This window comes from Marmota monax, unplaced genomic scaffold (genome assembly GCF_021218885.2).
Source record: "Marmota monax isolate L192 unplaced genomic scaffold, Marmota_monax_Labrador192_F-V1.1 WCK01_AAM20220418_F8-fsc00001, whole genome shotgun sequence".
Lineage (NCBI taxonomy): Eukaryota > Metazoa > Chordata > Mammalia > Rodentia > Sciuridae > Marmota > Marmota monax.
In genome coordinates, this window is record NW_026693777.1 from 24,040,708 (window position 1) to 24,055,660 (window position 14,953).

The 14,953-nt window shown below is 34.6% G+C and overlaps 1 protein-coding gene across 3 annotated transcripts in view; it reads right to left on the reverse strand.

Annotated features, from left to right (window-relative positions):
- The window catches only part of Syt16 (synaptotagmin 16), a 256,940-nt gene that overhangs the window by 128,642 nt on the left and 113,345 nt on the right, over window positions 1-14,953 (reverse strand). For 2 of the 3 annotated variants that reach the window (XM_058584608.1, XM_058584607.1), the window contains exon 2: window positions 2,330-2,509. In XM_058584608.1, coding sequence (XP_058440591.1) covers window positions 2,330-2,509 — 180 coding nt within the window. Of the gene's footprint in view, window positions 1-2,329; window positions 2,510-14,953 lie in introns of those variants that run through there. The other variant, XM_046461719.2, reaches the window with a different exon arrangement.

Below are 14,953 nucleotides of genomic sequence, written 5' to 3' on the forward strand. Positions count from 1 at the left end.
TGGAGGCAAGTATTTTTCTGTGTTTTTGAGCTAACAGCTTCTCGCTCATGCTTTATTATTATTGTTTCAACATTATCTTTAAATCTCAACTTATTTGCAAGTATAATTTATAATTGTCTCTAAAGTACTCAAATAACATGTCAAACAAGACAAAAAGGAGATATTTTAAATCACTCTAACCTTAGTTCTTTGTACTCATTATAGTTTGCAAAGGAGAAAACATCACCAACTTTAATCTCCCAATTTAAATAATGAATACAATGAATTAAGTGTGTAATGTCATTCCTAGAAGCCATTACTTATTTATGCTACACAGCGATGGTTAAAGTTATACTAGGATTTCCACCAGAGGCACTATGCTAGTATTTTTACAAAATCAATTCCTTTAATTTAGATTAACACTTCCAGAGATGTGTTGATAATCCCAATATACAGATTAAGATGAAAAAAACTGAAGTTCAGAATGGTTCCAAGGTTTGCCAATTTACATAATGATTGGCAATTAGCTCTGAAGGGAGGAAAGCAAATCACTATGAATCCTACCTTCTTTCCACCAGAAAGAAGTCTACTCATTTCCAACAGAAGTCTACTCATTCAGATTACCTATATAGGTGGGACAGTAGTGGCTAAACTTTTCATAAATCCCAGAGTTTACATGACAAACTCTATGCAAAATATTCCATTTTATTTTCAGAAGATGAGTCGATGTCCTAAGTGGAGTTCAAAAACTAAGACAACAGTAACAATGCCCAATCAATTGCCAAGTATGCAATTTACACCCTTCCCCATTATTATTAACCTATAGTGGTTTTACAATATGTTCACATAAACACCATTGACTAATTTATATTGTTATATAACATGTGCATGTACAAATATGTAACAACAAATCCCATTATTTTGTATAGTTATAATGCAACAATAAGAAATATGGAAAAAAGTTTGTATAATCTTTGATACCTTTTCCCTCAAAAAGTGGAACCTAGTTCCCCCTTCCCTTGAGAATGGCCTACATTCAGCAAATGAACAGAATGTGAAAGAAATGACAGCCCAGACTAGGTCATAGGAGGAACAGCAGCTCCTTCTTGCTCTCCAAGGATCTCTCACTAGGGTAAAGCCAGCTGCCGTGTCATGAAGAATTCAAGTTCCCCTGTAGAGGAGTTCCATGGGGACAGGACCTGAGGTCTTTTGTCATCCTGGAAGTGATTCTACCAGCCACACTTCAGCTCTCAGCTGACATTCTAACTGCAGCCTCACAAGAGACTCTGATCTAGAACCATCCAACTAAATTCCTGAACTTCAAAAATAATGAGACATGTATTTGTAGTGTTAAGCTATCAAGTTTTGCGGTCATTTTTAATGAAGCAACAGAAGACTAATAGATTTTTATTCCTAAATAATGTGCTTTTCTTTTACAACAAAGTGAAAAAGATAAAGTGTCCATGGCTATAAAAGCTGCCTTATCAAGGAGTCAAATGTTTTACTTGGTCCAGGCTCACTTAAAACACACCCAGGAGGCAGGAGGAACAGACGAAGTTCTCCTTAAGAACTTGGCCCCACTTAAAGGAGGATGCAAGGTTGCACCTGGCTCCATCATGCCCATATCCTGTGGGGTGTGAAAAAGGAAGGTGAGAGTCCACCCTGCTACAAAAGAGCGAAGTCAAAGTCACCTGTAAGGCAAGGATACTGCCTTTCATTGTCTACCTTCTGTGTGATGACGGCCACCACTGTGATAACATCCTGTATCATTAAGTACTACACCCGAGCAAGTGAAAATAGAATGCGTCCTTTAGGACCAACAAGTCAATTGTCTCCTGATGTGATTTTTTTCTTCTTCAAATTGAAGGCAGTGAGTAAATAATGGTATAGAACACTTGGTGGAATTAAAGAGTAAAAAACTTCCTTTGGAAAAGTGACTGGTTAGCCTACTAGTAGGTTCTAGGTACTAAAAATCTCAAATATAGCACAGAAGTCAGATGTCAGTACTGTTTTAACATCATGAGGCTAAAATCCATCTCTGATATTTATGTTATCAATCAAAACACACTCGTTTCTATAAGGATTAGAGGGAAACTCATCATGAATGTAATAAAGAGCTAGGAAGACAGGAAGTGGGGGTCAGACTTTTCCTTTCTGCTCTTCCAACTCTAAGGAAAACATTATTTTCATAAAGATAGTGTATCCTTTAGGAATGTCCATTCATCATATGCCTACCCAACAGCTTGTGTGAGTTCTTAGTGGGGCCCATCCTGGAAATGGTGACAATCTCCCTATGACCCAAACCACATCAAGTTGCCCCGCTCAGGAGAATATGAAGAATAAAGCTTACCCAGACCTGTGTGGACCCCAGTCCTGTCTTTGGAGTGCTTTCTTTTCCCTCGTTGCTCCAGGCAGGGGAGACCTCCTATGGTTTCAAAACCAAGCTTCTTGTTGATGAAGAGGAAGAGGACAGCCAGAAGAACGATAAAGACCCCAACAGCAGACAAGAAGCCAATGGCTTCAGGCGTGACTGGCAAGAGAACACAGAGGGAAAAAAAAAAATCATCGCAATTAAATTTGACCCAACTTTTAGTCCTAACAAATGATCAGAGCTACTCGGAATTTTTACTTTTATTAAACAGAGTGACAAACACTTTTGCTGACATCCCTAAATCTGTGTTCAGGGAGAGGAAAAGGATCGGTGCCTGGTACATCCCACTAGGCTGGTTTCTCAGATGACAGAAAACCGCACCTCTGCCTGTACCTGGAGCCCACCCGCAAACTTTTAGAGTGAAATCCATCAAACGGAATGAGCTGGAAATAGTTGACCGACACTGCAAGCACAAGTCTGAAAAGTACAGCAGCCTGAAGCTCACGGAACAATCAACTCGAGACAAACTCTCAGATGGACACTGCCATCAATATTAGCAACTGCAGGAAAGTCATTTCCTGGATACATTTTTTGCAAATCCAATTGTGCAATATGATGATGATGATTAATGGCAAAAAGGAGATTAGTTATGCCATCCATATAAGAAATTAGAATTATAGTTTTTGATGGCTAATGTTTTAGAATTTTGGAAGGTGAAATTTCATTTTTTCCTCCTTCTCATTGTCCTCCTTATCATCAAAAAACATTGAGCTTTAAGCAACTGTGGTCAAATACCCCCCAATGCACCTTAAAGAGTCCAGCTTGTTAGTTCAGCTATGAGCACATGCAACAGGAGACCAGAGCTGGTTGGACAGGGGAGACTCCTGTTAAGTGACATCTGAGCCAAGATAACATTATGTAAAGAGATCCAGAAATAAACTTGTACAAATCAATTACAGAATGAGAGTCAATAAGTGATTCATGGGAGCAAGGTAGATGGGAAAGCCTACAAAAAATAAATCTCCTCAGAGCAGCTTTAATCCTTGGGCAGATGCAGTATATAGTTTAATAACATGAAGTTTTGATAATATGAAGGTGTACTATTTACTTCACCTTGCCATCCAGATAAAGAAAGATGAATCAAACCCCTACCCAACCCCAGGTAAAGGTAAATGATAACTACCTTAAGGAATCAATCTAGTGGCAATCCAATGTAAGAATAAATTTTGGGGGGCTGAGGTTGTGGCTCAGTTGTAGAGCACTTGCCTTCATGTATGTGTAAGGCATTGTGTTCTATCCTCAGCACCACATTAAAAATAAATAAATAAACAAAGATATTATGTCCATCGACAACTAAAAATAAATTTTTAAAAAAACAGGCAAAAGAATGGTTTCAGAGTGTGAAAAATGTTAACAGTGTTTCCCACCAAAATTAATATCTACCATGAAATATTTAAAAAGCATATACAGATTCATCATTATGCTGTCACCCTTAGAAGGCAGTACAAGGTAGCAAAACCTACAGAGATGGGTTCAGCAGTCCCAGTGGCTAGTTGAAAACAAACTATCTGTATGGCCTTGGAAAAATTAGTTAACTTCTCTGTACTTCCGTTTTCTAAACTAAAAAGGGTGGAAATAAATAAAGTTACAACAAAGATTAAATGAGGTATCACATGGAATGTAATCTGTGTGGCATAGTTACTAGACTACTACTAAGATGTTTTGCAATTCCTTCCACTCTTCTATGCATTTCAACCACTTGGCAAATAGAACATTGTCTGTAATAACTTTACCCTTTTTTAGCTTAAAAATATTTCTAATTAACAAAACATTGTAAGTATTTTAAAATAAGTTACAGAAAAGATAAGTAATTCATTCATACAGTAGAATATTTTCAAATATTAGAAAATGTTTTAAAAAGATCATGCTAACTCTACCTACTTATCAATATTAACATTTTGGCTATTTTTTCACAATTTTCTTTTCTGAACTACTTTCATCAATAATTCAGATACAATGTCACATGCTGATATTAATGAATTTAATATGAAAATACTCCCAAAGACCACATTAGAGATAATATGAAATGGTTGTTCAACATAATCTCCAAAAATACAAGAAAAACTTGGGGGAAATGGCCCTATGTTGTTCAAAATAACTCCACCTTTTTTGAGATGAAAAATTTTTGACTGATGTTAATTATATAAATGAATGGGTTTGACTGTGACATTTCCTTACTGCATATATTATACTTTGAATTTATCTATCCCTCCCCCACTATACTCTCTTTTACCTTCCTACCTAATATTTCCTCTTGAACTTTCAGGTCATCTTATAGTTTCCACATATGGAAGAAAATATGCAGTATTTGTAGTTCCATCCATTTTCCTGAAAATAAAATTATTTCATTCTTATTTATGGCTGAGTAATATTCTATTGTATATATGCTATATTTTTCTTATGATTCAGAATGGCTTTATCCATCCATGCATCTAGGCTACTTCCATAATTTGTCTATTGTGAATAGTGCCTCAGTGAACATGGGTGTGCGGATATCACTTACATATAGTGACTTCATTTCCTTCAGGTCTATGCCCAGAAGTGGTACAGCTGGATGGTATGATAGTTCTACTTTTGGTTTTTTGAGGAAACTTCAAGCTGCTTTCCATACTAACTGTACTGATCTATAATCTCACCTACAGTGTATAAGAGTTCTTCCCTCCCACACACACATCTATTATTTTTTGTTTGGTTAATAATAGCCATTCTGACTAGGATAAGATGAAATCTGTTAAGTTCTGATTTGTAGAAAGGAAATTTTTTATCACAATTCATGTTGTAGTGACTTAACTACAGATGGGTATAAAATTCTCCAAGAGGTCCCAATGTATTTTTTTCTTCAAAATTATATAAATATAATTAATAAATAAATTATATAAATCTACTGTCTTTTAGCCTTTAATCTGTTAATTTCTAAGTTTTTAATTCTGTTAATATTTTAACAAAATATACACAGGTGCATTAAGAGACTGGAAATCATAATATAAAGCTTACATATATTTATATAATTATAGTTATTATTTTATATTACTATTTATATACTATAAGTTTTTATATGCATTCACCATCTGGGATGATGGGGCAAAATGGGCTAAAGTATCTTGAATGTAATTCTGAAGCTTGCTTTTTCTTACTGTATGGGCAACATTAATTTTCAATTTGCATACTTCTAGAACATTTTTCTTCATAAAAGCTTTATAAAAACATGTCTTTTAATGGGTTTTTATTGCTTTTTCCTAGAACCCAGGTTTTGCCAACATATTCATAGCTTTTTAAAGCTTGTGAAAGTTTTCTTCAGTTTTATCTCTGATAATTTCTTCTGTTTTAACTGCTCATTTGTATCTTAAACTGGGTTAATATTTCATCAGCTATGCACTTTTATATTTTTATTTGTTTCCTTTTTCCATAATCTTAACATTCCCTACATATTTTCTCTCAACTAAGTCAAAGTGTTCTCTTAACCCCTACATCATACTCAATATTATAAGCTCTGAATATATCGGTCTCTATCAGACAATGACAAAGATACTGTCTTTCTCCCTCCTTTCAGGCTGGGTGGGTGGGGTACCCTAGAAATAAATACAAATACAGCTAAATCGGAGAGAAAACTTGATTTGGTAAGTTTTGTTATATCAATGGATCATGTTCCTTCAATAATAGATTAATTTCACCTTTTTCTATATGTTCCTGGATACATAGTAGGAAGTCTGAAGAGGTGTCCATGGAACTGCTTTCCATAAGCTATTTTAAACTATAAGTTAGTTCATATACTTTCTAAATGAGCAGTGTATCACAGAAATGGGTCAGAAGATAGCAGCAACTATTGTAAGAATTATAAGAATTGCTTAACCAAGGTTACACACAAACTGCCTTGCTAAGAAGTATTTAAAATTCCAAATATAACCTAGCAATTCTACTCCTTGGTATGCATCCAAGAGGATTGAAAATATATGTCCACACAAATATATACGCATGAATTTTCATAACAGTATTATTCGTAATAGCCAAAAATGAAAATATCTCAAATATCAATCAACTGATAACTGGATAAATGAAGTCCATATAATGGAGTATTTATTATTCAACAACAAAAATATGAAGGAGTCACATCTATAAGATAGCAGAATAGGGGGCTGGGGCTCAGCGGAAATGCACTTGCTTGCCCTGTGTGAGGCACTGGGTTCAATTCTCAGCACCACATGTAAATACATATATAAAATAAAGGTCCATCAACAACTAAAATTAATTAATTAATTAATTAATAAAAAGATAGCAGAATAGAATGTCTTTAACCCTCCTCCTTTCATAGAAACAATAATTTGGCAATCATGCATGGTCAAGGGCCTACCTAGGAACTTTGGGACCCAGGTCATGACAGCATGGTGGAAACCAAAACTAAGAGATCACTTTGAAAAGGCAAGTCCATGCCCAATAGGAATCCATCATGTAGACCTGGCACCAGACCCAGAGGCAGCTCAGTCCCCATGTGGACTTGGTTCCAGCCCTGTGTGTCCACTATTCTAGAGGAAGTTCCACTTGTCCAGGGGTCTGGCAGGAGCCACACCCACCCAAGCCCCCAGTAACATGACTGCCAAATATAGAATCAACTGCAGAATCAGAAGAAGCTCCATGACTCAACTCTAGCCCCACTCAACTACTATTCCAGAGAAAATCCAGCCAGTCCAGGGATTCCGCAGGAGAAAAATATTTATTTCACAAACACATCTGTATAGACCAGGAGAGGTAAGTTCTCCTTGAAATGCACATACACCGACAGAAGGCAACAAGGATCACAAAGAATCAGGCACACAAAATGAAAGGGAACCAACAAAGCTCCATAATCTGAACCTAAAGAAATGGAGATCTATGAACTATTTGACAAGGAATTCAAAATAATTATGTTAAATAAGTTCCGTATTCTACAATGTAACAAAATAGACTAGAAAACCAGGGAAACACTATATGAACAAAATGAGAATTACAATAAGGAAATGGACGTCATTAAAAAAAGAACCACATAGAAGTCCTGGAAGGTATACTGATAATGACTGGATTGAGTAAAAAAACAACAACAACAACAAGGACCTAACTATACACAAAAGATTCACCTTAGATTGAAAGACACATATAGGATAAAAGTGAAAAGGGTAGATAAAGATATCCCATATAAATGGTAATCAAAGGAGAACAGGGTGGCTATACTCATACCAGAAAGAAAAATAGACTAAGTCAAAAACGGTCACAAGAGAAAAAGAAGGGCATCACATAATGATAAAAGAGTCAATTCCACAGGAATATATAACAATTATAAATATATGCATGTGCCCAATATCAAGGTACCTAAAATAGAAAGCAAACATTGACAAATCTGAAGTGAAAAGCAGGCAACTTTACAATAATAATATCCCACTCTCTATAATGGGTAGATCATCTGGACAGAAAATCAATAAGGAAATAGCAGAACTGAACAGTAGAGGCCAAATTGACCTAACAGATATATACAGAACATTTCAACAGCCGCAGAATACCCACTCATTTTAAGTGTACACAGACAATTCTCCAACATGCATTATATATTAAGTCAAAAAAAAAGTCACAAAATAAGTCTTTATAAAATTAAGAAGTATCTTTTCTGGTCACAATGAAATGAAACAGGAAATCAACAATAGATAAAAAGGTAAATTCACAAGCATATGACAATTAAATAACACACTCTTAAAAACTATTGGGTCAAAGAATAAATCAAAAAAGAAATTAGAAAATACCTGGAGATAAAAACATAACATACTAAAATTTACAGAATGCAGAAAAGGCAATACTGAAAGAAGTTTATAGCAATAAATGATTACCTTAAAATGAAGAAAGATCGCAAATAAAGAACCTAACTTTACATTTGAAAAAAAATAGAAAAAGGAAAACAAACTCAAAATTAGCAAAAAGTAAAGGAATAATTATTAGACAATAAATTAATGATATAGGAAATAGAAATAATTTTTGAAATTGACAAAACTGACTTGTTTTTCTGAAATGATAAATGAAATCAACAAACCCTTAAATACGCTAAGAAAAAACAGAAAATTCAAATAAATAAAAGCAGAAATGAAAGAAGGAACATTATAACTGAGCCCAAAAAAAAAGAAGGGTCATAGGAACTATGATGAACAATTATACATGAAAAAAACTGGACAACCTAGAAGAAATGGAGAAGTTCCTAGAATTACACAACCTACTAAGATTGAATCAGGAAAAAGCAGAAAGCCTGAATAGACCAATAACAAATTAGAATACTGAAAGAATTATCAACTCTCATCCAAGAAAATCCCAGGACCATATGGCTTCACAAGTGAATTCTAACATTTAAAGAACTAATAGAAACCCTTCTTACACTCTTCCAAAAAACAGAAGGATGGGGGCACTTCCAAACTCATTTTACGAGGCTAGTATTACCAAATACCAAACAGACACTAGAAGAAAAGGAACCTACAGGCCAGTTTCCCTGACAAATTTAAGTGCAAAAATCCTCATCAAAATACTTGCAAATTGAATTGAACAGCACATTAAAAGGATCAAACACCATACCCAACTGGGATTTATTTCTGGGATGCAAGGATGGTTCAATATACACAAATCAATAAGACAAACCACATTAACAGAATGCAAGATAGAAAAAAATTCATGATAATATAAACAGATTAGAAAAACATTTAACAAAATTCAACAGTTTCATGATTTTAAAAACCTCTCTACATATTAGATATAGAAGGAATTTACTAAATACAAAAAGACCACTTATGAAAATTTCATAAACTCACTTAAACAGTGAGAAGTCAATAACTTTCCTTCTAGGATCAGAAATAAGGCAAGGATGTCCATACTTACCTCTCGGAAAGAACTCTCCAAAATAAATTAAAAGCTCCAGTCAGAGCGATTAAGCAAGGGGAAAAAAGCATCTTGATCTGGATTGAAGAAGTTAAACTATTTTGTCTGCAGTATCATACCCCCGATATCAAACATATTACAAAGTTATAGGACTCAAAATAGTGTGGTACTGGCATGAAAAAAGTCATGAAAGCCAGTGAAACAGAATAGAGTTCAGAAAAATAAACAACACATATTTAATCAAATGATTTTTGACAAGGATGCCAAAAATACACAATGGGGAAAGGGTACTCTCTCCTACAAATAGTGCTAGGAAAATTGAATATCTGCATGTACAGAATGAAATTGAACCCTTATTTCATACTATATGTAAAAATAGTCTCAAACTGGATTAAAGACTTAAATATAAAACCCGAAGCAATAAAACTCTCAGAAGAAAACATTAAAAAAGCATTCAGACATTGGACAGGGGAAATGAATTCATGGGTATCATTCCAAAAGCTCAAGAAACAAAAGTAAAAGTAGACAAACAGGATTATGACAAAATTCAAGCAGAAAGTAAAAAAAAAAAAAAAAAAACAAAAACTACTGCCCAGAAACAAAACAGTTAACAAAACAAAAAGGTAATCTATAGGATAGGATAAAATATTTATAGACCCATTGTCTGATAAAGAGTTAATACTCAAAATATATAAGGAATTCCTAGGATTTAATAGCAAAAAAACAAATAACCCAATTTAAAAATAGGCAAAGAGGGGCTGGGATTGTGGCTCAGTGGTAGAGCACTTGCCTAGCAATGGTGGGACCAGGGTTCGATCCTCAGCACCACATAAAAATAAAGGCATTGTGTTGTGCCCATCTACACCTAAAAAATAAATATTAAAAAAAAACTTTAAAATAAAATAGACAAAGACTCTCAACAGACATTTTTTCAGAGACCACATACAAATAATCAACAGGTATAAAAAAAGAAACTCAAAATCACTAATCATCAGCAAATACAAATCCAAACCACAAAGGGATATCACTTCACACCTGTAAAGATGTCTATTATCAAATAGTAATAATAGTAATGATTTTTAAAAGTGTTGGGGTGACACAGAGAAAAGAATCCTTTTACAATGCTGAGGAGAATATAAATTGCTACAATCACTATGAATATCAACATGGAGTTTCCTCAAAATGTTAAGAGTAGAATTGTCATTTGATCTAACAATTCCATCTGTTAATCCAAAGGCATAGGAAACGATACCTGCAATCCCATGTTCACTGCAGCACTATGCCCAATAGCCAGGATGTGGAATGAACCTAAGTGTCCATGAACAGGTAAAGAAAAGGTGATCTGGGCTGGGGTTGTAGCTTAGTAGTACAGCACTTGCCTATCATGTGTGAGGCACTGGGTTTGGTCCTCAGCACCACATAAAAAATAAATAAATAAAATAAGGGTATTGTGTCCATCTCCAACTAAAAAAGAAAAACAGAAAATGCAATCTATAAACTCAATAGAATATAAATGTTAGAAGAAAGAAAATTCTGCCACTGTGACAACTTGGAAGGACCTTGAGGACACTATGCTAAGTGAATTAAGGCAGATATGGAAAGACAAATACTGCATCATTTCACATAGATATGGAATTTGTAATAGTCAAACACACAGAAGCAGATATCAGAATGGTGCTTACCAACAGCTGGGGGAAGGAGAAAATGGGGGCTCATTTTAATGTCAATCAGATCTCAGTGAAGTGGTTCTTTACATCCTCTTATAGTAACAATCAAAAAAAATGAAGTAATGATACACACTACCACGTGGGTGAACCTTGAAAACAGTATAAAAGGGTATGAATTTTATTGTAAATTTTATCTCAAAAAACATTTGAAATTTCAAATATATTTTTATTTTTTTCACCTCCCCATCCCTCAAATACATCATTTTTAAAAAGATGAAAGGAAATATATTTTTAAATCATAATCTTTCTTAGATTCTGCATGAAAGTGATTTTATGAAATATTTATATTCTATAATTTTATTATTCAACATTTAGATTTGAATAATAAAGCTTAAATATTATAAGTCATGAGAAGAACTATAGTCAGCAGAGTGCTATAATTAACGTGCAACATTGAACACAGCAAGTCAGAAGCTCTATCAATATAAGCCAAGGCAGGTTTGATGTCTCATTTGGGTCTAAACAAAATTAGAGATTTTAGACAGGGAAGCTTTAAAGACATTTTGCATCGAGAGAGAGAGAGAGAGAGAGAGAGAGAGAGAGAGAGATAAATATATATAAAAATAATACTCGAAGAACAAGTATTACATATATCATCTGCTATAGATGACAAGGACACATATGTCACAAAACTTAAGTACCATCTGCAGAGTAACTCATCTAATTATTCCAGTAATTACTAAATTGGAAATCAGATGGCTGTGAAGTTCGGTCACACAGTTCGCATAGAAAACTTCCTCCCGGTTTGCTGTATCTCTGACCTGTCACTGGATAGCCCCAAGTGTTGGTTTTCAAACAATGGCTCCAAGAGAAGATAGCATACAATGCCATAAATAGAGAAGGCTCTGAGTGTCACAGTCACTAAATGTTCATAAAATTTTACTCCACAGATATTGAGGAGGTTAAAAAAAAAAAAAGGTTCACCAGTTGCAGCCATCTGACTCACAATAAGTTAAGGAACTAGCAATAAGTTAAGAAGCAGATGAAAAATAATAGTAAAATGGTAAGGGGAGGAGTAGAAATAATTAAAGAGTAAAATGATGATGTTCCAGGTATTAACTTTCCCAGCACCACTCTGGGAAGCATGAGGAATCTCATTAAAAACATGAGGAAAAAATGAGGTAAATCTAAAATGCTACACACTTGTATACTCCTCCCATCTTTGAGGATCCAAAGTCCTCTCTTCAGTGACATAACCTCAATTCCATTCGTCCCTTAAAAAGAATAATAACTTTGACATTGTTTCTATAATGTTTTCAAGCACAGTTGTAGAGTCAACTCCCTGATATGACCCTAAGCTTTGTTCACCTTAGGATTTGGTATTGCTTGCCTATCAACATCCTCCTCCAGGGACCCCAAGAGCTGCCCAGGAAAGGCAGTGAACAAGGTCAGAGTAGAGGTGACCTGGGTACAGCACAGGAGTTACCATGTCACACCCAGATTCCTTTGGTCCAAAAACAAGGAGATGATAATAAAAGCAATAGTATTTGGTATTAACAACTTTTGCAAGCAAGGAGATATCTTCAAAGGCAATCTCAGCAAGAGTAAGAATTGAGACTCTAGATAGACCTAAGAAATCATCAGGACACAGTGAGACCAGAGTTGGCTCCAGTAGCAGTGTTAGTAACTTTGAATGTCATCAACAATACCTTATAACAAGGACATAGTAACTACATGTTCAAACATCACTACGGGCATCCAGGAAAGGAAAGAGAGAAAAAAAAATGGTGTGAGCCCAGGGCTTGGTCTACAGTACAAGAGCCATTCCCAGAGACCCCCAAAACTTCTTGGCAAGTATTACACAAGAGTTAATGTTTTCCAACAAAGAATTTTGGGGGCCGTTTCTCTACATTCATACCAGCATAATCATAGAAACTATAGTTTATGTTCAGACTTTCTTAGCAATCAACAAAAAGAAGGAAATGAGAAACATTTCAGAGCTGAACACCAATGTGCCCATGTACTGCTACTTCAGAACACAGACTTACAATATCTGTACAATTTGACTCATTTATATTTTGGTTATTTATACAAACAACTATAAAGTTAAATAAGTTGCTTAAAAATAAAACAGAACAAGCTACACTGAGAGCTTTAATTCCTATTTTCCTATATGGTGCTTTTAGGGAAAAAATAATAATAAAAAGAAAAAAAACCTCTTTGATTTTTAGAAGCATATTATTTTGACAGTATCCTAAATTCAGAGTTACTTCAGCATCATAACTTCCATAATCTTCATAGATAAGCAATCATTTTTCTAAATATCTCTAGAACTATGAAATATAAAATAGACATATTTCAACCAAAGAAAATGGGTAGTTCCACTTAAATTTTCCTCTTAGTAATAGCTAACAAGTATATGGTAACTACATGTGCAAACAAATTCTTTGGAAGGAAAAAATAGACCTTTCAAAAAATAGGGGGGGGAAAAGTGGCTTAATGAAACCTAAGTGAGATTTTAACATGTTCCAAAATAAAACATAGCAACATATGGAGTCACTAGCAACCAATCATTTCTCAAAACACTTGAGAATACAGCATTTGGGGGTATGCATGGGGTGCTATCTTTAATACAGCAATATAGTTGTGTTGAAAAGTGTCCATCTTCTTTGAAAACTAAGCAACCTAACTTATCTGCTTTACACAGTTTGAGCGCTTTACAGGTTCATATGTAAATTCTCACAGCACACGTGCATGCACATAAAACACATGCATGTACATGCACACATTTACTTCTAGAAGCCAAGAGTTATCAGCAAGCTTGCTGTTTCTTTCCTTAATACTCAGCTCAAAAGTTGCACTTAATGATGATAATGGCTGAACTGCAACACTGGGAATCTTTCTCACTGTCCTCACATTTCTGAGTTTCCCTAGACACTTTCTCCCTTCTCCTATACCTTCCCAGATGGGGAAGAAGACAGGAAAGAAACAAAAGGAATTTGGTGATTTTGCCAGTTTATTAAAGCCTCAATTGACATTTCTGGATTGTTGGATGCTTAATGGCACACTCATGCTGCTGGATTTCATTGAGCAATATATGGGCCTTGAACAATTTATGTCCTTTGCCAAAGAAACTTAATCAATTAGCATGGGGATATCATTATTATTTGAACATTACTAAACTTAATATAATTATGTAATAAAATTGGGAGCATATGCCCAATAAAAGCATATCATGTTGAAACCTCAGAGGATATATATATTCATAGGATTTTGGTGACATGGTTGTTGAATCAATGGGGCACATTAACTTTCAAGTAAAAACAGATTATTTTTTGCAAATGAGAGAGGTTGAGAGACAGGTCTACTTTACACAGATAAAATATCTTGGAAGAAGGATATTCAGCTTTCTTCAACTCTGCAAAACAAATGCATTTGGAGAACATTTGGAGTGAAATGTAATTTTGATTTGTTTATAACTTCTTTATTTTTCAACTCACAGAAGACTGCCCACACAGTAAGACTGAAACTTTAACAGAATTGTTTTTCACTAATCCAATACTCTTTAAAAGTTTTTTTTTTCTTGCAGCCTAAAGCAATTAAATATTTTTAAGATTAATATAAACTCTGCAAATTTGGACCCCCAAAAGTAACACATAGAACTAAGTGTTCAAGGACTTTCCCAAGCAGCAAAAGGGACATCTAGAAATAGAAGATGATTTAAAGTCCCTTTTAATCCCATACTTCATAGGTAATATATTTTCTTGTTCAGAGAATTATCTGTCCACAGAGATACAAGTTCACCTTGTTTACGAAGACTCTGTTGAGAACATCAATATCCATTCACATTTCAGCCAAGAGCAAAAGTGAATAACCCTTACCGTAAAATCACTTATCCAGCATTAGCAACCCTTTCTAAAGCACAGCCCAAATGACAACCATTTAGGTAACAACTAAACAAAATTGTCCTGGTATTCAGAATAAAACAGGCATTATT